General features: G+C 38.3%; 1 protein-coding gene across 3 annotated transcripts; it reads left to right on the forward strand.

Annotated features, from left to right (window-relative positions):
• Positions 1 to 74: 74 nt before the first annotated feature.
• LOC107282590 (myosin-1B-like) lies at positions 75 to 18716 on the forward strand. Of its 3 annotated transcripts, none has more exons than XM_015810396.1 (38): positions 75 to 278; positions 674 to 817; positions 1358 to 1514; positions 2751 to 2778; positions 3122 to 3239; positions 3332 to 3424; positions 3515 to 3578; positions 3698 to 3796; positions 3903 to 4006; positions 4093 to 4231; positions 4675 to 4793; positions 4879 to 5028; positions 5662 to 5832; positions 6019 to 6357; positions 6437 to 6502; positions 7379 to 7466; positions 7557 to 7674; positions 7792 to 7915; positions 7999 to 8135; positions 8282 to 8537; positions 9494 to 9736; positions 9833 to 10009; positions 10106 to 10251; positions 10336 to 10426; positions 10515 to 10904; positions 11363 to 11489; positions 12299 to 12417; positions 12706 to 12902; positions 14039 to 14222; positions 14340 to 14505; positions 14849 to 14973; positions 15136 to 15444; positions 15539 to 15742; positions 15903 to 16028; positions 16114 to 16284; positions 16380 to 16484; positions 16960 to 17055; positions 18564 to 18716. In XM_015810396.1, exons 1-38 carry the CDS (start codon positions 75 to 77, stop codon positions 18714 to 18716), a joined length of 5847 nt encoding a protein of 1948 aa, XP_015665882.1. The 3 variants fall into 3 exon arrangements, with proteins under 3 accessions (XP_015665882.1, XP_015665898.1, XP_015665890.1); XM_015810412.1 differs by having other exon boundaries at positions 6019 to 6329; positions 6445 to 6502; XM_015810404.1 differs by having other exon boundaries at positions 6019 to 6325; positions 6435 to 6502.
• Positions 18717 to 23675: the final 4959 nt, after the last annotated feature.

Here is a 23675-nt window from a genome sequence, read left to right on the forward strand (position 1 = left end):
TTTCATGAATTGGTTTGTGTGTTTCTTTTCTTTAGTTTTCTTCCTTGTTGAACTGCACAACATAAATCGCAGCTATGTCTTCAGACGCTGAAATGGCAACATTTGGGCCAGCTGCCCCTTTTCTTCGAAAGCCAGAAAAGGAAAGAATTGAGGCCCAAAATAAGCCCTTTGATGCCAAGAATGCAGTTTTTGTGGTGGATCCTAAGGTCGCTTATGTCAAAGGCACTGTCCAGAGCAGGGAAGGAGGGAAAGCTACCGTCAAGACTGAAGCTGGGGAAGTAAGTAAAATATCTACATCTGTTTGTTTTTTTGACTAATTGTTATAGTTTCTCAACTCTTATAAGCAAACCCTCATCAACATCCAGAAAGGAAATTATATAGTTCAGTGTTTAATTCCTTCGAAACACTTCCATTTCTGATGGGTTCATCTTGAGTTCTGGCCCACAGCCAGAACCCTAAAGCAAAGTCTGAAACTCAGGGGGAATTAAGTTCCATAGGACAGGCACTGTGACAAAAGGTCCCACTAGATGACATTGTTTCATAGAAAGGACCCAAAGCACGTTCATTGTGCAAGATCTTGTGGGTTGAACAGAGGCAATAAAGTGCAATTACCACAGTTTCCTTCTTTCCATTTTCTAAGTTGATATAGGTAGGTCTGTTCTTTTCTTCCTAGTCTGTAACTGTGAAAGAGGATCAGACCTTTTCCATGAATCCTCCCAAATATGACAAAATTGAGGACATGGCCATGATGACTCATCTCCATGAACCTGCTGTCCTGTATAATCTCAAAGAGCGTTATGCAGCCTGGATGATCTACGTAAGCATATTCTGTGGTGGTAGTTTTCTATCCTTTTATGTTGGGACTGGTTTTAAGACGTCCTAAGAATCCTTTATCTCAGAGGTCCCCAACCTTTTGGGCACCAGGGACCGGTTCCATGGAGAAAGGTTTTTCCATGGACCAGAGAATGTATAGTTTTGTGTGCTGCCTGCATCCCAAGGATGGGCTTTGCTTATTTGTGTGGGACAGTTGCTGGCATGCCGCGGCCCGGTACCAGTCCACGGATCGGGGATTGAGGACCCCTGATTTATCTCCTTACATCAAATAACTTATGTTAAGTTCTCCTGTTTACTGTTAATTAATTCATTAGTAAACCTGCTCTTTAAATTTAAAGTAACCACAGTGCTTGTTTCTAAATTATGTCTTCTTTTCCTGATGTTTCAAGGAAACAGATGTTATATATTTATATATTTATTTATGTTATAGATTTTTAAATAAATATTTTATTGAAGACACTTTTGAAGAAATTGTCAGCAAAAGTTAAAGTAGATTAAGCAAATTATGTTTTACTTTTTGCAGACTTACTCAGGTCTCTTCTGTGTCACTGTTAATCCCTACAAGTGGCTTCCAGTGTACAATCCAGAAGTGGTAACTGCCTACAGAGGCAAAAAGCGTCAAGAGGCTCCTCCTCACATCTTCTCCATCTCTGATAATGCATATCAGTTCATGTTAACTGGTGAGTAAATGAGTAGTTTAGAAAGAAGGAGTATATTTTTATGAAAAACGTCAGTGGCCTTCTTACACAATGTAATTTTTAGGTCAGACGCTTAATGTGCTTAATCATTTGGAGTTATACAAATTAATCATTTCTTTCAGCTTAACTGCTTCCTTTATTTTTTTTAAGAGAAAAAAATATGAAATACGTTGTGGAAAAAAAGAAAAAAGATAAACAATACTGAATGTATATGCCAATGAAAACAGGATGGGTTAAATTTCTCCTCTGAAGCTAAGAGCAAATTTTAGACTTGGATTCCGTTTTCTGCTTTACCATTAGTTTGTGCAACAAGTTTTTTTCCTAAGGTATTTCACTTTCTGAAAACCTTAAAGATGAAGCTGAGGCTTGATGTTTCTGCCAGATCTCTGAACATATGCAGCTTTTATATGTCCAGTTCTTAATTTTTCCCCAGCATCAGTTAAATACCCTTGGGGTACAGACAGACAAGATGCTAATGCTTGATTAATTTTAACAAACTTTTTGCTTTTTCTGTGGCATTCTGTTTTTTAAAATTACAGCCAGTTTTATTAATTTGTGGTTTATTATATTTATGATTTCAAAAGATTAATTGATTCAATCATTTGCATATAGGGATAAGTCTTGAATATAATATCTTGTGCACCCAAAGTGTAATATTCACACACAGGGCTTTTTTTTGTCATAGAACGCCCAGAACGGAGTTCCGGCACCTTTTTGGGATGGAACCTTGTAGGGTAGGCAAGGCGGGTTGTATGATATGTGTGAGTTCTGGCACCTTTTTTTTTTTTTTAACAAAAAAAGCACTGTTTACACGTGATATTCTTTGTACATGTATGCGGAATTATGTACAAGAAAACTCATGAAACTGCCACTTTATAGAGAATAATAAAGCCTATGGTCTATAGCTTCATATTCTATTTCTCTATAACTGCAGAGAAAAAGGAATGCTTTATAGAAATTCCCCAACTTGGCTGATTAGGAAATATTCCATCTGTACAGTTAACTTTCATTCATGACATTTTTCATTGCATAATATTCACATATTTTATCATCATTGCACATTTACAATATTCAACAAATAGATGTTTGATTTTTCCAGGCTATTTTTTCTTTAGGTGATGTAGTGCTTAAGAGGACAGTTTTAATGTCACATGAACTCCCACTCAATTCATGGAAGTTCACAGGGAACTATAATGATTTTTTTATGGTTCTTTCCAGATCGTGAGAATCAGTCCGTCCTGATCACGTAAGTTCATTTCCTTACTAAGCTCTGTATTGGCATTATGGCAGAGTACTCCAAATTGTTAAACAATTTCTTAGGATACTTGTAGACTTCCAGAGCATAGAGCTTGATCTTGGTTGCTTGCTCCTACAAATATCTTGTTTTATGCTTTTACTGTTATACCAGTAAATATACAACATATTTCTATAGATAAACCTCATAAGTGTCAAAAGGGTGGCCATGTCACATGGGTTATATATTCCTTTGATCTCCTAGCTTTCTTACTCTTCAGTTATGGGAGCTCAAATTTCAGTTGTGGAGAGGATGAACTGCCTCTTTACACTTTGTTTACCCCTTTGGTCAACAGTGGAGAATCTGGTGCTGGAAAGACTGTGAACACAAAACGTGTAATCCAGTACTTTGCAACAGTTGCAGCTGCTCCTGACAAGAAAAAAGAAGAAGCAGCCCAACCAGGCAAAATACAGGTAGCTTGTCTGCCAGAAAAGAATGACCTGAGATTACATGACGTTTTTGAAGGATTGATGATACAGAATCTGACAGTAATACTATTTTTCAGGGCACCCTTGAAGATCAAATCATTAGTGCCAACCCCTTACTGGAGGCTTTTGGAAATGCTAAAACCGTCAGGAATGACAATTCCTCACGTTTTGTAAGTTTCATGTTGACTCTTGGCATTATGTAGAAATACACAGAAGATGCAGTCTTCAATTTTTGATGATATCCCTTTTCTTCTTCAAAGGGCAAATTCATTAGAATCCATTTTGGTGCCACAGGCAAGCTGGCTTCTGCTGACATTGAGACATGTAAGAGATTGTGCTTGCATGTAAAGGGTTTTTACCACCCCATCTCTTTTTTTTCTCTTCTCTTCCCCTCTTTTTTTCTCACATTCTTTATTGCTTGCTTGTTTCTCCTTTCTTGCCAGATCTGCTGGAGAAGTCCAGGGTTACCTTCCAGCTCAAGGCTGAAAGGAGCTACCATATCTTTTATCAGATCATGTCCAACCAGAAGCCAGAACTGATCGGTAAAAAGCATCTTTTACTCTTCCTGTGACAATACGCTACCTTTGACGTTATTGTTGCCATAAATGATTTCTGTATTGAATAAAGCAAGTTTTATTTTTCATTCAGAGATGCTCCTGATCAGCACGAACCCGTATGACTTTCAGTTTGTAAGCCAAGGAGAAATCTCTGTTGCCAGCATAAATGATCAAGAAGAGCTGATGGCTACAGATGTAAATATAAATATTTAAAAATCTATTTGTGTACTCTAGGCTGAAGTAATATGAAGAATAGTTACTTATCTTCATTCAATCGCCAGAGTGCCATTGATATCCTGGGATTCAATGCTGAGGAAAAGACAGCCATTTATAAGCTGACGGGTGCCGTCATGCACTACGGGAACATGAAGTTCAAGCAGAAGCAGAGAGAGGAACAGGCTGAACCTGACGGCACGGAAGGTATTTTCACAGTTGGTGATGGAATTACCTGCCCAAACCAAATCAAACAAAAAACCTCTCTTGAAGTTCAGCTGTTTTAATTCGAACAGCTGAAGTTTAATGCATAAGAATATGTTCCTAAGGCTATGGAGGAAGCTATATTTTGAGCAGTATATATTTGTGTTGTTAGTCATTTAAGTGAAACATCCTTTTGCATCTCTAATAACTTCATACAACTGATGATGTTGACAGTTAGCCAATGAAAGCTAAGTTTATTAAAAAAGTTTGTTTGTATTTATCCTGGTGTTCGATTATTTTTTCAAGTGTGTGTGTGTGTATATATATATATATAGTTCAAGTATACAACAATATATGAACAGTGTTTGTTTGCACATAGCTTTTCCAATATACGGTAGAGAGCATACAATTTGCTTGCAAATCTTTCCTCTTATTTTTGTGCTCAGTTGCGGATAAGGCTGCCTATCTCATGAACCTCAACTCAGCAGATTTGCTGAAAGCTCTGTGCTATCCCCGAGTCAAAGTTGGCAATGAATTTGTCACCAAAGGTCAAACTGTTCAGCAGGTAAGGATTAGCAAGAAAAAGGATTCATAGACAATGGATCACTGGCCCAACTGTATGCTGATATAGTCCCTTTTGTTCTATACAGGTGTACAATAGCGTTGGTGCTTTGGCTAAGTCTGTTTTTGAGAAGATGTTTCTATGGATGGTTATTCGAATCAACCAGCAGTTGGACACGAAACAATCTAGACAGCATTTCATAGGAGTGTTGGACATTGCTGGATTTGAGATCTTTGATGTAAGGAAACTGGGCCTTGATGGCATAGTGTTGGAGAGTAGAGATGTGATGTTTATATTGTAAAATATTTGAGCGGTTAATGAATGAAGTACAGTGAAATTTTCTGAATGCAAAGGCACTTAAGCAGACAAATAATTTCTGAGTTGTTGATTGGAAGGATGATTTAAATAGAAATATCTGGCACAGAGAAGAAACTGTAGAAGTTTTTGGCAGGAAGAGTGTGGATCATAAATTCAAGTCAGCTATGGCAAAGATATAGTATTTCAAAATACTGAAGGCAGGGATGTTAGAGTATATTGGGAATAATGGATTGAACAGTGAAGAATATTATGAGCAGAACTGATTCAAGAAGGAGCTTAGATATTTGTACATTCACACAAACCTTAAATATTTAAGAAAGTCTAGAGAAAGGAACACAGGTAAAGGTAATTGTTATTTTCAAAATACTTTGCATTGTCTAGTTTAACAGCTTGGAGCAGCTCTGCATCAACTTCACCAATGAGAAATTGCAACAGTTTGGTATTATCTAGACAATCAGATGAAAAATACTTTACAATTAAATATTTGGACACCAACATTATCCAATACATTGTGTGATTTTGAAACAAATTCTTCCTTTTTCTCTCTCCTAAGTACAACAGCTTGGAGCAGCTCTGCATCAACTTCACCAATGAGAAACTGCAACAGTTTTTCAACCACCACATGTTTGTCCTGGAGCAAGAGGAGTACAAGAAAGAAGGAATTGAATGGGAGTTCATTGACTTTGGGATGGACCTGGCTGCCTGCATCGAACTCATAGAAAAGGTCTTTAAAAAAAATAAAGATTATATGTTTTCTAAACCTGAAATAGAACACACATCTGTAAAATTAATGAATGGTTAATTCCATCTTGCTACGGTAACAATTCCTTAATGCTGAGTATGAAAAGTTTAATTTCTGTTACAATGAAGAGTATTTTTTGCAGTGATCTATCTGCCTTGCTCTCTCCAGCCCATGGGCATTTTCTCCATCCTGGAAGAAGAGTGCATGTTCCCTAAGGCAACAGATGTCTCTTTCAAGAACAAGCTCTATGACCAGCACCTTGGCAAATGCAAGAACTTTGAAAAGCCTAAGCCTGGGAAAGGTAAAGCAGAAGCTCATTTCTCCCTTGTGCACTATGCTGGCACTGTGGACTACAACATTACCGGCTGGCTGGAAAAAAACAAGGACCCATTGAATGAAAGTGTCATTCAGCTGTACCAGAAATCATCCATGAAGACTTTAGCGTTACTCTTTGCTGATCGCCCTGCAGATGCCGGTAAGTACTTATCCAAAGAGCATACCTTTCAAGTCTAAATAAATAAACATGCTGTATTTTGTCAACAACATCTTAATTGCATAATATATATTTACATTTTCTTCCTTAGAGGGTGGCAGTAAGAAAGCTGGAAAGAAGAAGGGGTCTTCTTTCCAGACTGTCTCTGCTCTGTTTAGGGTAAGGACAATTTTATTACTTGCACAATCTGATAAAAACCTATTTTAAATATTTTTTAAAAAAATTATTCCTGAGTTCCTTTCTCTGAAAGAATGATTCAGAGATCCAAAACTACACAGTATCAAAGCATGAAAAGGGATAGTCAATATTGCTTGATTTTGTTTCAAATTTTCCCTTTCATCGTTCCCTCAAATCACGGAGTCCCATATGATTGTTAAGATGTTGAACTATAGAAAGAACCAGGTTCCAATTCATTGGTGGATTGGAGCTGGTCTCTAGTTTCTCAACCTAATCTACTTCATAGGGATTATTATGGTGATCAAACCTGAGGCAAAACTGCTATGAACCTAGTTAAGCTGTAGGAGAAAGATGGCATCGAAGAATGGAATGGAATGGAATGGAATAGAATAGAAGAATAGAATAGAATAGAACAGGTGACTGTCTAGTCTCTTCTTAAAAACCTTCAGTGATGGAGCACCCATGATTTCTGAAGCCAAGCTGTTCCACTGGTTAATTGTCCTCACTGTTAGGAAGTTTCTCATTAATTCCAGGTTGCTTCTCTCTTTGATCAGTTTCCAACCATTGTTTCTTGTCCTGCCCTCTGGTGCTTTGGTGAATAATGTGACCCCTTCTTCTTTATGGCAGCCCCTGAAATACTGGAATACTGCTATCATGTCTCCCCTATTTCTTCTTTTCTTCAGACTAGCCAAACCCAAGTCCTGAAGCTGTTCTTCATATGTTTTAGTCTGCAGGCCTTTGATCATCTTAGTTGCTCTTCTCTGAAATAGAAATCTAATAGATCATTTAAAGTTGGCTCTTTGGGATTGGGAGTCATGAGATCTACTTCAGATGTCACAAATATTTCTGATCCTACAGGAGAATTTAAACAAGCTGATGAGCAATCTGAAGAGCACTCACCCTCACTTTGTGCGGTGCCTCATCCCCAATGAAACTAAAACTCCTGGTAAGCATTAGATAGTTCAATTATGCATGAAGCAGCATTAGTATATTTGAGTTCAATTCTATAGTGCCAATACATCCAATGTTGTTTAAGGTGCCATGGAACACGAGCTTGTCTTGCACCAACTGAGATGTAATGGAGTGCTGGAAGGCATCAGAATTTGCAGAAAGGGATTCCCTAGCAGGCTCATTTATGGTGACTTTAAACAGAGGTCAGTCTGCTAAATGTTAGCCTATATTTTGTGCCTCCCATATTTGTATCTCTCATTTTCCTTGAAGCTAGAATCTTTTAATGTTTTTAAAAATATAAACTATGCTTCTTCCAACAGATATAGAATATTAAATGCAAGTGCTATCCCAGAGGGACAATTCATTGACAGCAAGAAGGCTTCTGAGAAACTTCTTGGATCTATTGATGTGGACCATACTCAATATAAGTTTGGTCACACCAAGGTAAAGTTACTGTCTGTCCCCAAAAGTCTGAAAATTGGGTTTATATGAAAAGACCACAACTTTGCATTTTCTTCCCCCTCAAGGTGTTCTTCAAAGCTGGCCTTCTTGGTCTTCTAGAAGAAATGAGAGATGACAAGTTGGCTCAGCTTATTACACGTACTCAAGCTGTGTGCCGTGGCTATCTGATGAGAACAGAGTTCACAAAAATGATGGAAAGGAGGTAGAGTTTTTCTATAATAAGGCTCACAGTGACATTACTTTGAAGAGGCTACATGTGCACAACATGACAATATATCACAAATGCATCAGCACTACCTCAAGCTGATAGTAGAATCATGCTTAAATTTTTCTTTGCCCTCCTTCCAGAGAATCCATCTTCAGTATTCAGTACAATGTTCGTTCATTCATGAATGTGAAGCACTGGCCTTGGATGAAATTGTACTTCAAGATCAAGCCCCTGCTGAAGAGCGCGGAGTCAGAGAAGGAAATGGCCAACATGAAGGAAGAATTTGAAAAAACACAGGAAGACCTTGTGAAATCGGAAGCTAAGCGGAAGGAATTGGAAGAAAAAATGGTGGCCCTGATGCAGGAAAAAAACGACTTGCAGCTCCAAGTCCAATCTGTAAGAATGTTGATGATATTAGAACCTTTTGTACTAATAATCTTATTCTGAGGTCTGTTTGTACAGATTACCTATGAGATAAAACTGCAGAAAATTATTCAGTTATTTTTATACAGAATTTAGCTAATGGATATTAAGCTACAAATAGAAACTAAGAAGAAAGCACTATTTTTTTAAAAAAAAAAGTTTTAAAAACTTTTGCCTCACCCTTCTTTTTGGTTTCATTGTTCTCTCCATTGCTTCTCAATAATGCCTCCTGCTTCCATGCATATCTTCCTTCCTCTCCTCTCCAGCCATACTTCAAGACTTTTCTCATGTTCCACCTTCATCATGTTCCATTTTAGTGATCTACTTTTGCTCACCTGCATCATTCCATTTTGTGAATAGTTTTGTTAGTAAAGGTCAAAGCAATAATAATCAGAACATATCTGAAACCTGTACAGATATCCATATTTTATTACTTCCTACTATATCTCCTAGCACCCAGTTAGTTAAACATAAAAGATTAAATGAGGCACTGCTCGGAAAACCGAATCAACCATTTTTTTTGTAGTGTCCTGGATATGTCTAAGATGATAGCCTTTTATTATATTTGTACAGGAGATGAAAATCTGAACTTTCATCCCACAATGATTTAGTCAGGAGGGTTGATCTCAGAAAGAAAGTAGGAATCATGTAGATAGTTTTTCAATAAGGGATTCCAAGCCTATAAACATTATAAAACTCAAAGAGAGCTGAAACCAAGAATGTATATTGGGGTTATTCATTTGAAATACTCACAGTTTTTTTATTAAAAAAATGTGTATTCACTTATGTAACAACAAGCTAGTATTAGTTACAGGGCATTTTCCTTGTCAGTAGGAACATATATGTCATGATTTAGAACTCTTGCTTTGATCATTAAGGAAATGAAAAGACAAAATATTTTTACTAACCCTTTTTTTTGGTATTTACAGGAATCTGATGGCTTGGCGGATGCTGAGGAGAGATGTGACCAGCTAATCAAAACCAAAATCCAGCTGGAAGCTAAAATTAAGGAGCTGACTGAGCGGGCTGAAGATGAAGAAGAAATGAATGCTGAGTTGACAGCCAAGAAGAGGAAACTGGAGGACGAATGCTCAGAACTGAAGAAAGACATTGATGATCTTGAGCTGACACTGGCCAAGGTGGAAAAGGAGAAGCATGCTACAGAAAACAAGGTACTGGCCAAAAATATACCAAAATTAAATTGCTACCTACTATTGCCATTTCAGAATACATAGAGCATCTTAACCCTGTCTGTTCAACTTCTAAAGGTGAAAAACCTTACCGAAGAGATGGCGGTCTTGGACGAGTCCATTGCCAAACTGACCAAGGAGAAGAAAGCCCTGCAAGAGGCCCATCAACAGACCTTGGATGATCTGCAGGCAGAGGAGGACAAAGTGAACACTCTGACCAAAGCAAAGACCAAGCTGGAGCAGCAGGTGGATGATGTAAGTACCCTATCATCTCCAGAGAAGAATTGGGCTGAGGTGGAGGTACTGCTTTGATGGGACAATCACTCTGGTCTCTGGTCTCTTTGTGTTCAGCTTGAAGGGTCTCTGGAGCAAGAAAAGAAGCTTCGCATGGACCTTGAAAGAGCTAAGAGGAAGCTAGAAGGGGATTTGAAGCTAGCTCAGGAAACTACAATGGATTTGGAAAATGATAAGCAACAGCTAGATGAAAAGCTGAAGAAGTAAGTAGTAATGCCTATTTTGATGGACCTTTGTGCTAAGTGGAGTCTTACTAACGTTTAATCATTATCTTTTGTTATAAAAAGGAAAGACTTTGAAACCAGTCAACTCCAGAGCAGGATTGAAGATGAGCAGGCCCTGGGCTCCCAGCTTCAGAAGAAGATCAAGGAGCTGCAGGTTTGTCATACAGTGGTTCCTTCATGAATGGAGAATTAAGCTCTCTGGAAGCCAGTTTCAGGGCTCATGGTTGCCTCTCTTTTTCTAGGCTCGTATTGAGGAACTGGAAGAGGAGATTGAGGCAGAACGGGCATCTCGCGCCAAAGCAGAGAAACAGCGGGCTGATCTCTCCAGGGAACTTGAAGAGATCAGTGAGCGTCTGGAAGAAGCTGGTGGGGCAACTGCAGCTCAGATTGAGATGAACAAGAAACGTGAGTCAGAATTTCAGAAAATGCGCCGGGACCTTGAAGAGGCCACATTGCAGCATGAAGCCACGGCAGCTGCCCTCCGTAAGAAACACGCAGACAGTGCAGCTGAACTTGGGGAACAAATTGATAACCTGCAGCGAGTGAAGCAGAAGCTGGAGAAGGAGAAGAGTGAACTGAAGATGGAAACTGATGATCTTGCAAGCAATATGGAATCTGTCTCCAAAACCAAGGTATAGATATTTTCCTATATTAGAGAAAAAAATGTAAGAATTATTGTATCCTCTTGGAAGTGTGGCATCTCTAAATACAGAGTATTCCATAATAAGGGGCATATATTGAGAAGCAGCATACTCATGCATCTCCATACCTGACCACATTCAAGGGTATCACTCTTAGCACCTGTTTTACAAGCAGTGCATTGGCTTCTGAGTAAAATTCAAAGTGTGAGTTGCAACCCATAAAGCCTATTATGACTTGGCACCTACATTTTTGAAGGACAGCCTATCCTGCCTAGAAAAGAATGATGATTTGTATGTAGTATATGCAATTCTCACCCATCAGCATATGAATTGCTACATTCTATGGTACCTACATAGTGCAGTTCCACATTACCTTCCAGATTCTCAGATAAAGTTCTCATTTATTAGTTTGCAAAATATTTCAGTATATTTCCATTTTCTGATTTCAGTCAACTCTTGAGAAATTAGCCCGGTCCTTGGAAGATCAGCTGAGTGAGATTAAAGCAAAGGCAGAAGAGCAGCAGCGTACAATTAATGACCTTTCTACTCAGAAAGCTCGCTTGCAGACAGAAGCAGGTAAGAAGAAAGGGTGAACTCTTTTAGAAATGATTTATTCTACATGCCACTGATCATATTTGAGTTTGCCTGTAACTGCTCAGAAGAACCATTTCTTTGCAACTAATGCTAACATCCAAGGAATACAACATTGACTAGTGAAATTTGAAATATAATATGTTTCACAACTTCATCTGTGATGAGAAATTCTACTAACATCAGAGATATCACAGAAATTATCTGGGAAATACAAGATGTCGCCCTCCCCCAATTTGTATTTCAGGTGACAAGTGTGTCATTTAGTAAGATATTATAAATAACCTAAAACAGTAATGGCAAACCTTTTAGAGACCGAGTGCCCAAACTGCAACCCAAAACCCACCTATGCATCGTCGGGTGCCGGGTGGGTGTGGCCCATTGGGTGGATGTGGCCCATTGGGTGGGTGTGGCTGTGGTGGTAATGGCAGACTGGGTGGGACTAAAAAGTTCAATCGATCAATTCCAACTTTGCAAGATCTTTTTTTTTCCCGCGAGAAGTTGAAATTGACTGACTTTTTTTTTGTACACGGTGGCGGAGGCCTAAAGCGAAAAGGTTTTATAAAACCCAGCTGAAGGCCTAGGACTGGGGCGACGGTGCGTGTGCCCACAGAGAGGGCTCTGAGTGCCGCCTCTGGCACCCATGCCATAGGTTCGCCACCACTGACCTAAAACATAACTAATATCAAAATGTCATGTATTTAACATTTTTCAATTGTTCCTATTCATCAATACTTTCTTTAACAGTTAGCTCAGTCATGTCAACTGCCTCCCTTCTGTTTTCTGCTTTTCAGGTGAACTTGCCCGCCAAGTGGAAGAAAAAGACTCTCTCATTTCCCAATTCTCAAGAGGCAAGCAAGGCTTCACCCAGCAGATTGAAGAATTGAAGAGGCAACTTGAAGAGGAAATAAAGGTGTGTATTAGGTCAAGATTTACAGATTAGAAATATGCACTATTCGCATCCTTCAGCAGCTTCCAACACCTTGATAAAGGTGCTCTTTTTCTATTTCTCTGTTACATACCAGAATTGCTAGTAATAGGTGCAACTCCATATTTTAAAAAATGAACAATTGAAAGATTTACATTCTAAAAGCTAAAAAACAAAAAACAATCCTGAAAAGAAAAGCGGTACAGGTGGGAGCTGTTAATAATGCCACCATTAGATTTTGGAAAAGTTTTTAAGTTATCTTCATATCTCTAGGCTAAAAATGCACTGGCTCATGGTTTGCAATCGGCTCGTCATGACTGTGATTTACTCCGGGAACAATTTGAGGAAGAGCAGGAAGCCAAAGCTGAGCTACAGCGTGCCATGTCCAAAGCCAACAGCGAAGTTGCCCAGTGGAGAACCAAATATGAGACTGATGCAATTCAGCGCACTGAAGAGTTAGAGGAGGCCAAGTACGTGGAGTAGTTTTGTAGTAAAAATAAATTACAAGGACAAATGAGCTACAATTACCATATGAGAAAGTAATTTTAGCCATATCTCTGAGAGTGGATTACATTGCGCAGGAAACATAAGCTATTTTCTCTCTACAGAGGAGGCTCAGCTTGTAGCAAAAAGAAAACAAGAAGTGACACTCCAGTATTTTTGCAGATATTCTCTTAGCTTAAATTGCAACAATGCAAGAAAAAATAATGGCTGAGACTGCAGGATTGTTGTAAACCACTCAAAATCTTGGAAAATAATTAATCCAAATAATACTTCTTATGGAAAGAAGTCATTTGTATCTCTCATTTCCCATTTTTTCAAGCATTGTATTTAAACAAGAAAAACTATCTGTATAGAGTGAGCAAATCTCTGTAAAACGTTTTATGCAATAATTTCATGACCTTTCTGTAAATTAAAATAGTAATTCATTGCAAAAACCCATATAAATATAATTTACTTTTTGAAAATTTAATAAGAAATCCAAATCCAAGTTTTATGCTGATTATCTATTTAGAACAAAATGTCTTTAGTTTTAATTTATTCCTATAATTAAAGTTTAAACAGCATATGATTTGGTATTTGGATCTGGTGAGGGATTTCTATGTGGATTCATGAGACATCAAATGAGAATATGGAAGTATAAATGATAATCACAATTATTATCTTATATCTCATTAAAACAATACATTTCATGGAAACAGCTCAAATATTTTATAATTTGCTATCAATCATTGGGAATTCAAATGTTGCATATCTGCATAAGATACTTACGTCTGAAATAATGTTAACAATAATACAATATAAAAAATAAAAAATAATCTTAATTATTTAAACTATTTTAAAGTTCACCATTCAGTAATAACCATTCTCATTTTCAAAAGTTTTTCAATCTGTCCTGCATGACAAATTAGTGCTTCATGAGATGATTTGCATACTACAGAATTGATTTTCAAAACTCTTAAAAAGGTAGAAAATGAAATAGTTTCCATGCTGATAATAGAGAAGTGTGTGTCTTCTTTGTGCATATCCTGTGACTGCGAACTTTTCTTCCTCTCATATTTTCTAAGCAAATTCGTTACTAATATTTAGTCCTTCATTGCTCCAGGAAAAAGCTTGCTCAGCGTCTGCAGGAAGCTGAGGAACATGTAGAAGCTGTGAATTCCAAATGTGCTTCCCTGGAGAAGACCAAGCAGAGGTTGCAGAATGAAGTAGAGGACCTGATGATTGATGTGGAAAGGTCCAATGCAGCTTGTGCAGCTCTAGATAAGAAGCAGAAGAACTTTGATAAGGTATTTTGCTCCTGATGATTAAAAAAGAACACTTCGCACCAAGATGTTGGGCCAATTAAATTTATTATTTTATTTATCAAATTTGTATGACACTGATGACTCATTGACCCTTTACAGATTCTGGCAGACTGGAAACAGAAATTTGAGGAAGCTCAGTCTGAACTGGAAGCTTCCCAGAAGGAATCTCGATCGCTGAGCACAGAGCTCTTCAAGATGAAGAACGCGTATGAAGAATCCTTGGATCACCTGGAAACTCTGAAGCGTGAAAATAAGAACCTCCAGCGTAAGTCTATAAGCTTCAGCATAAGTCTATAAGCTTCTTACTGTAACCTTCAGTTTAGGACACTGAAGATACAAAAGTGAGAAAAATTGATTATGTAATGGTTCTACCACCTTCGATGGAAGAACAAGTGACAAGCATGATAAGATAATCTCATATAGGCATTATCCTCATTATTAGGATATACATATGTAGAAATGTTGTCTGCTCATGCAGTATTAACAGATCAGTTGCAAATGGATGAGTTTGGAAGAGCCAAGGAAATATTCTTTCCCCAAACATTTAGCCTAAAACTGTTAATAAACGGTGCCCGTCTTCCCCTCTTTATTTTGTGTGAAATTAACAGAGGAGATATCTGACCTAACGGAACAGATTGCTGAGGGAGGAAAGGCCATCCATGAACTGGAAAAAGTGAAGAAGCAGATTGAGCAAGAGAAATGTGAACTCCAGGCAGCCCTGGAGGAGGCTGAGGTAATCATGTTATTATGCTTATAGAAAACAAAATCTCAAATTCTTTAATGCATTTTAAAGCACTCTAAAATATGTTTTAGAAAACCAAAGTTAGACAAATATGGACAATGCAGGTATTCAGATGACTCTTTAATAACAGCTGATAAACTTGATTTTATTAAGGCTTCTCTGGAACACGAAGAAGGCAAACTCCTCCGTATCCAAATGGAGCTCAACCAGGTGAAATCTGACATCGACAGAAGAATTGCAGAGAAAGATGAAGAAATTGATCAAATGAAGAGGAATCACCTGAGAGTGGTAGAGTCCATGCAGAGCACGCTGGATGCTGAGATTAGGAGCAGGAATGATGCCCTGCGGCTTAAGAAGAAGATGGAGGGAGATCTGAATGAAATGGAGATTCAACTGAGCCATGCCAACCGCCAAGGTGCTGAAGCACTAAAGAACCTCAGGAACACACAAGGACTGCTCAAGGTATATTCCATGCAGGTTCAAGAAAGCAGGTTCAGGAAATCACTGCAATTGTTAAGATTTCAAGAGTTATACCTTAAAATAATTCATTTCATAGGACACACAACTGCATTTGGATGATGCTTTGAGAGGCCAAGAAGATTTGAAGGAACAAGTATCCATGATTGAACGCAGAGCAAACCTGATGCAGGCTGAGATTGAGGAGCTCCGGGCAGCTCTGGAACAGACAGAGAGGTCCAGAAAAGTGGCTGAACAGGAGCTTCTGGATGCCAGTGAACGTGTGCAGCTCCTCCACACACAAGTAAGAATCTAATTATTTGTATCCTCCTGCAACCACCAGACAAGACTGCATAAGCATTTCTCTATTGTAAAGGGGAAAAGTGGAATATTTTCATGGTTTTTTAAAATAAATTAATCATTTCATATTTATTGGAAACTATCAGTATTTTTTGCCTAAATAGAACACCAGCCTGATCAACACCAAGAAGAAGCTGGAAACAGATATTTCCCAGATCCAGGGTGAAATGGACGACACTATTCAGGAGGCCCGCAATGCTGAAGAGAAAGCAAAAAAATCCATTACTGATGTGAGTTAATCGAAGCCTTCTTCTGAAATCTGCCCCCATATGCACTTATAGCAGTAAGTCTGGAACATAGTATCTTTATTAACAGGCAGCCATGATGGCAGAAGAACTTAAGAAAGAGCAAGACACCAGTGCCCATCTAGAGAGAATGAAGAAGAATCTAGAACAGACTGTAAAAGATCTGCAGCACCGCCTTGATGAGGCAGAACAATTGGCAATGAGAGGAGGCAAAAAGCAACTTCAGAAATTAGAGCAAAGAGTGTGTATTCATCTCTGTATATATTTATAGACTTGTATATAAGGTTGCATGTATAGGTCATAGTTGATGATTAATTTTAACCTGTTTTTCTTTAGGTACGTGAACTCGAAGCTGAGGTCGAGAATGAGCAGAAGCGTGGAGTTGAGGCCATCAAGGGTGTACGTAAATATGAGAGACGAGTGAAGGAACTAAGTTACCAGGTAAGGGTGATAACTATGGAGTGAGGTTATTTATTAACCCACCTGAAAACAAAGAATATTTGGAAAAGAGAAGTGGCTTTTCTCATGATTTATATTTGATATGTTTATTTATAATTTAATCTTTCCAAAACTGGAACATAATTTTAGTTGAAAATTTTGAAATCCCTGAATATTTTGAAATATATAAGATTTAATTCACCCTTTTACCTTCTCCTTTCCCCATTTACAATACAACAAAGACACTAAATAGTAACTCCTTGTACATCATATTGACTCCTATCTGGTTGATAATGTTGTTTTAATCATCACCTTAGACATTTTTGGAGGGGAGATGATATAAATCATTGTTGACTGCTGACCACTAGCTGACAAGTCCTTACAGTTTTGTTGGCAACATTTGCAGAAGTGTTTTGCTATAAATCATTTAAAAGGATTCAAATGATAGAAACTCACTTGTTGCCATAATTCTGTTTAGTCTGAGGAAGATCGGAAGAATGTTCTGAGGCTCCAGGATCTCGTGGACAAGCTGCAAATGAAAGTGAAAGCATACAAGAGGCAATATGAAGAAGCTGTACGTAATGCATTTGTAATGGAGCAATAATTGTATTTCCAATGAATTTGAGTAGTTCTGGGTGTTTGGGCCTTTGATATCTGGGATTTTATCATCTTTGGTACTGAATGGGGTGGCACTGCCCCAGGCAGACCCGGTGCACCATCTGGAAAATTTTCTAGACTCACAACTCCTGCTCAAGGAATAGGTGGCAATTGCGGCCTGGAGGGTCTTTGCACAAGTTATGTCCCTTCCTGGATCATGAGGCTTTACTCACAGTTACTCATGCCCTGGTCATCTCTAGAACATGGGGCTGCACTTGAAGAGCATCCAGAAGCTTCAACTGGGCAGAATGTAGCTGCACAGACAGCTATGTGCACCCCTATAATAGTGCACATTACAACCTCTGTTCCACAAGCTACACTGTCTATCAGTCTGCTTCCAGGTACAATTCAAGGTGCTGGTTCTGACCTTTAAAACCCCACTTGGCATGGACCAGGTCAGTGAGTTACTCTCGGGCCTAATGACACAGTGAGATTCTATTGAGTCCAATTCTTTATTTGCTTACACCTAATAGAGAGGAACCTGCCAGACTTAAGCTATAATCTTCTAAACTGATATATACAGTATATACTCTGGGACATTGTAGGCTGTGGCTACTCTGAATCTTTTCCTCCCTCCCTCATCCAGTTAAGGACTGTGCAGTCTCTTGTTTTGGGCCCCTCTCTGAAATGTGCTGCCTCGTCCCTGGGAAGCTGTGGAGCTATTGCCGACATTCCCACCACTCCTTCTTCCGCTGCACTTTCCATCACAGGGTTTACCTCTTCCAGGTGTTGTTCAGGTCAAGTAGGAGAGATATGCTGTGGGTCCTTTCTACTAAGGAATTCCATCTGGCAGGACCCAGACAGTGTGCCTTTTCAGCTGTGCCCCCTGCCCTCAGGAACATAATTGTGTTCTGAGGTGAAGTTGGCCCAATCCCTGTTTAGCCTTTCAGAAGGCTCTGAAAAAGCAGCTTTTCCAGAAGCCTTGGGGAATCTCATGGTGAGCCAGCAAAGGGGCTGTATAACATCAAGTGACCATTGTTCTCCCGCAATCTTGAGTTTTAATGTTTTCTTTTTTACTTACATTTGAATATGTCATTAAATAATCATTATGTTTGCGTATTGCTCAGCACTTTGTGAGATGGGCAGCTATATAAATCTGCTAAATAAATGCTAATCAAGATTAATTGCCAATAAGATAATGTATGGCATTTTTTTTTAAAAAATCATCTGCCTAGAATACACCTTAAAAGCTTTGTAAACGAATTTTTTTATAGAATTAAACACAGATTAGATTCAGTTGATTCACCAAGAATTTGTATACTAAATGTTCCCAATTTGTGAAAGGCAAAGTGAACTTTTCATTTAGCTAAAATTGCACAGTGGAGATTCCATTCTTTCATCTTCACCACAGAAGCTATTACCTTTTTGCATGCCGTATACATCACAAGTAGACTTGTTTTTTAACCATACCTTTTTCATTCTCAGGAGGAGCAATCCAATCTTAACCTCAGCAAATTCCGCAAAATTCAGCATGAGCTGGAAGAAGCTGAAGAAAGGGCTGATATTGCAGAATCACAAGTGAACAAATTGAGAGTGAAGTCTCGAGAAGTTGGAAAACAGACACCAGCGGAAGAATAAGCTTGTCTGCTTCAAGGTGGACTGAAGAAATGCACAAAATGTGAATCTCTTAGTCACTCGGATTTGTAATTATTGTGGGTTCTGTCTTTGGTGTCTAGAAAATAAAGATTATAGATATGTTTGCATACATAAATATGATGTGATCTTATTGTGAGTTTTGTTCTCTGATGCTTCTTCTTAGAGAGATAACACTATCCAAACATGATAAACATTAATGAATATTGTGCAGGAATCATTTGCCAAGTGCCATGCTGGGGTTGATGTAAGTTGAAGTTAATAGGAGAGGATACCAGTTTGAATGCCCTGATTTGGAGAATTTCATTTGTACATAATTATTTTCAGATAAACTATGAATCCAGCTGAATTGGAATAAAGACTAATTTAGCTAAGTATCCTTAGTTCAGGGGTGTCAAACTCGCAACATCACATGATGTGTCCTGACATATTGTGACTTTTTTTCCATTGCTGGCAATGGAGTGGGCGTGGTTTTGCCATGACGCATCCAGCCCATGGGCCGGCAGTTTGACACCCCTGCCTTAGTTGATCAAAAAATTACAATATACGTTCAAATAATAGGATATTGGTGCCACATGATAATGGTCTCTAAATCTCCCATAGTGTTTCTCTCTTAATGGCATGCCTGGATGTGTATTCGTAAATTTGCTGATATTATTTCTATACTATTTTTCACACAAACACCACCTAAATTTTGCTTAAAAACTATAAAAATAAAAATGAAATAGTTGAATTATGAGATTAAAATGATACCTTAATGAAAAGAAAATAATACCCCAAGTATCACCAAAACATTTTTTTTAAAACTGTAAGAAACAGAAATGAAGTATTTTAATTATGAGATTAAAGCAATACTTAAAACAACATGAAGCAAATATGCGAAACCACTAAATGAAACATTGCATGAAAGATAAATTTTCAAAGATGGAGGGCATACAGATTTCTTTCAGTAAAAGGTAATGAAATGGTAGTCGTTGCCTGAAAAGTACTTCTCTTTCTGCCAGTCAATCGGCTAAGTCTCCTGTGATTAATATATAATAACTGAGAAATAGAATTTCACAAGAAAACATATAATGCCGCTTGTAGCAAACAGTGGTAGCACCACAGAGATTTCTGCAAATTGCTCCTCAGAATGGGAGAGAGAGTACAGTACCTATGAACCACAACCAGATCCAATGTTTCTGTTTGTCCATTACTCTCTTTCACAAGTCTCTTGGAGGGTGTAACAAATATAGAGGATAGCCTTGAAGGACATAGATAAGGTCCATGGCCAAGGCAACATTCAGAGAAATGAGGCATGAGCCCAGGCAAGAAAACAGTTTATGAAAATGCCTCATACAGCCTTCCCTCCCATTTCACATGAGGATGAGAAAAGAAGGAAGGGAAGCACATTCAGGCTTGCAAGATTCTATTATAGCTATTCTAATAAAAGTAGTTTTAGGTCTACACAGTGTCTGTTTCTTTTATGGGTGACATCTTAACAAGTAATATCATAATATATTTTCTGAACTGTTAGCTACCCAGAGTCATTCACTGAGATGGGACGCATAGAATATGAACAAACAAACAAACAAATAACAGAGGGACAGTTTCCAATTCCAGTATCCAGTTTTCCATAACACAGAGAGAGATGTTTTCACCTTTCAATTTTCAAAGTACCTTAAGTGAAATCATCCCATAGAGTAGTTTTGTTCTTCATTGAGATAAATAAGCATTTGTCTGACATGACTCAGGAGCTCAGGGACTCATATTTCCAAATCAAATAAGAGCTCCCTTTTCCAATTTGTACACATCTATTTGATAGGATATAACTTAAATATATGGATACATGTATTTTTCAGGGATATACATCTCAAAATAAGTATTTACATTTTAGTCAATGTTCCCTGACCAGCTTTTATTGGTTTCCTCAAAACTGAGACAATAAGCCACGAAGAGTTGTTTTGATTGCAGCAGTAGTGTAATTAATAACTAAATGATTGCAGCAGTGGTATAACTAATACCTAAATGAAATAAAACATTACCATATAAAAAGTTAGTTAATATGTAATCAATGTGATGAGTTCAGTTAAAATGGTGATAGATGCACAGCTAGGAGACTTGAAAGAACAGATTAGGGATATGTTGTTATGGAGAAAATCCATCTTTGTGGTTGCTAGGAGTCAAAAATGACTTGATGCCACATAATCAAGCAATCAATCACATCTGCAGCCCAACTTCATTTCTTTATACTGAAAAGAAAGCATTCTAAATTCATATGTTGGTTCTTCCTATGATGTTTGGAATATGTACACATCTTCTGATACATATTGTATACAAGAGTAAAGTGCAGGCATTAATAAAGTCTCAAGAGTTATATTTAAGATTAATAGGGATTCTTCATGTGGCTTTAGTGATAATATTTGATGTTATGCCTTTTTTTTGTAACCCTCTTGTATTTGTAACCCACTTGTACTTTCTGAACAGTTTTTCATACCCAGCTTCTACAGAGGGAAACTTGAGTTAATGATAAAGTTAATGATGAAAGTTAAATAATACAATCCTCCATCTGGAAGCATCTGAGTTTAGTTTCTCTAATGTAGTTCTAAAAGAACCAATTTGAGGAGCATTTAAGAAGTACTTTAATTATGAGCAAGTTATCTCACAGCTGAGGAATTTGCCAGTAGAAACATCTGGCTGCTAATCACATTGTTATTGTTCATTTACTTTGAAGATTCTCATTTAGAATTCATTAAAGTAAAACTGCTAAAAGGTTTGGCAAATACTAAGGCATATTTTGGTGTCCTTACCACAGTCAGTAACTTGCTTGCCTTACTTTGATATTTCTGTAAGCACATGGTCAAAAATAGTATAAATCATTATACTGCATTTCCCTTTTTCTGATCTTCATCAATCTGCTGTGTTTCAGTTGTTTGGATTAGAGCTTGCACAATCAGAGTTGTAATTCACTGCATCTGAAGTGCCCCAGAATGAGGTAGGTTGCTGTAAGCCAATGAAGCGTTCAACATGTATTGCATAGGATCTAGGGTGCCTATATTGGTTTCCAAAGGATAGCAATGGCAATAAAGAACGAACTAAGAAGCTGGCTTCTCCTATTGAATGTCTACTATGTTCAGAGCACAAGCATTTATTTCAGTTCCATTTTTCATAGTATAGATCAGCAGGAGCAACTTGGCAGTCTAATGACTGCCTGAAACTCTCAGTATAATTACAGTCAAGTAATTTTAGTGGCAATTAGGCTGAAAAACCAAGGTGCTACTCAAGGTTCCCTAGGACAGGTGAATCCAAAACAGGTATCAGTGGTGGGCTATCACAAAGTGCTGGTGCTCTTATTATTTGTATAGAAATTTAGGTAATGCTTCTAGGTCTATGAAAGGTTACAACATAATATACTTCTCCCCCCTACGCAAATGCATATGTGGATGCAGTGTTGTGTTCTTCTGCTATATCAGCATTTGTAGTTTATATGTGATGGCAGAATGGAGTCAAAGCAGCTGACAACCTGAACTAGATGTTTCCCAGAAGTCATCCTCTCAACCTACTGAAACTTTAAAAATGAATAGTATAAAGAGCGGTTTGAGACAGGCAAAAAAAAAAGAACAAAAATATTCTTTCCCCAAGAATCTTTGATGGATTGATGTAGTTGTAAGAGGAAATTCACACAATCACTCTTTCCACTTTGTAGAATTAATATTTGTTTTACTGCTTCAAAATAGAGAAAGATTACAGTATGAAGACATGTTATCAAGTAAATGCTGTAGACATCCATTCATCACTAGATGGCTCTGCATTAAGTGGAGATTTGCTTGTATGGATCCACTAACAGAGATCGAATTTTTAATGAAATATGGTGTCCTATCCCTCCCTCCTCTCAGTTTTTATATCATCAAATTACAAATATGGGCTTTTATGAGCTGGCTTTTAGCTATAGATCTTAAGAGCAAGCAGAACATGATCCAGCTACAGCATAACAGAATAACAGAGTTAGAAGAAAACCTAGAGGTCTTCTAGTCCAACCCCCTGCTCAAGCAGGAGACAGAATACCATTCCAGACAAATGGATATCCAATCTCTTCTTAAAAGCCTCCAGTAATGGAGTACCTACCTACTGCAACTTCTGGGGACAAGCCTTCCCACTAATTAATTATTTTCACTGTCAGGAAATTTCTTAGTTCTAGATTAGATCTCTCCTTGGTAAGTTTCCATCCTTACTTCTTGTCCTGCCTACAGGTGCTTTGGAGAATAGGTTAACCTCTTCTTCCTTGTGACAGCTCCTTATATATTGGAAGACTACCATCATGTCAGTCCTAGTCCTTCTCTTAATTTGATCAGACATTTCCAGTTCCTTCAATTGTTCTTATATGTTTAGCCTCCCAACCCCTACTCATCTTTGTTAAATCTTCTCTGCACTTTTTCTAGGGTCTCAACATCTTTTTTGTGTCAAGGTGACCAAAACTGGGTGCAGTATTCCAACTGTGGTCTATCTGGACCCGCTCCAGTTGGGCTTCAGGCCGGGATACAGCACGGAAACGGCATTGGTCACGCTGGTGAATGATCTCTGGAGGGCCCGGGCAGGGGTTATTCCTCTGTCCTAGTTCTTTTGAACCTCTCAGCGGCTTTTGATACCGTGGACCACGGTATCATGCTGCGGCGTCTGGGGGAGTTGGGAGTGGGAGGCACTGTTATGCGGTGGTTCTCCTCCTTCCTCACCGACCGTACGCAGTCTGTATTGGCAGGGGGACAGATGTCGACCCCAAGGCCCCTAACTTGTGGGGTGCCACAAGGGTCGGTCCTCTCTCCCCTTTTGTTCAATATTTATGTGAAGCCACTGGGGGAGATCATTCGTGGCTTTGGGGTGGACTTCCATCAGTACGCTGATGATACTCAGCTGTACATTTCCACCCCAGGCCACCCCAATGATGCCCTTGACGTGATGGCCCGATGC

The sequence above is a fragment of the Protobothrops mucrosquamatus genome, unplaced genomic scaffold (genome assembly GCF_001527695.2).
Source record: "Protobothrops mucrosquamatus isolate PMUCROS unplaced genomic scaffold, P.Mucros_1.0 scaffold_36, whole genome shotgun sequence".
Lineage (NCBI taxonomy): Eukaryota > Metazoa > Chordata > Lepidosauria > Squamata > Viperidae > Protobothrops > Protobothrops mucrosquamatus.

What these genes read in the sequence shown, in the direction of transcription:
- LOC107282590 (XM_015810396.1), top strand. Translation starts at nt 75, where the DNA reads ATGTCTTCAGACGCTGAAATGGCAACATTTGGGCCAGCTGCCCCTTTT. An exon ending in AAGGTCAAACTGTTCAGCAG is followed by an intron (nt 4,794 to 4,878) that starts GTAAGGATTAGC and finishes TGTTCTATACAG; the next exon opens with GTGTACAATAGCGTTGGTGC. An exon ending in CCAAAGAGCATACCTTTCAA is followed by an intron (nt 6,358 to 6,436) that starts GTCTAAATAAAT and finishes TCTTCCTTAGAG; the next exon opens with GGTGGCAGTAAGAAAGCTGG.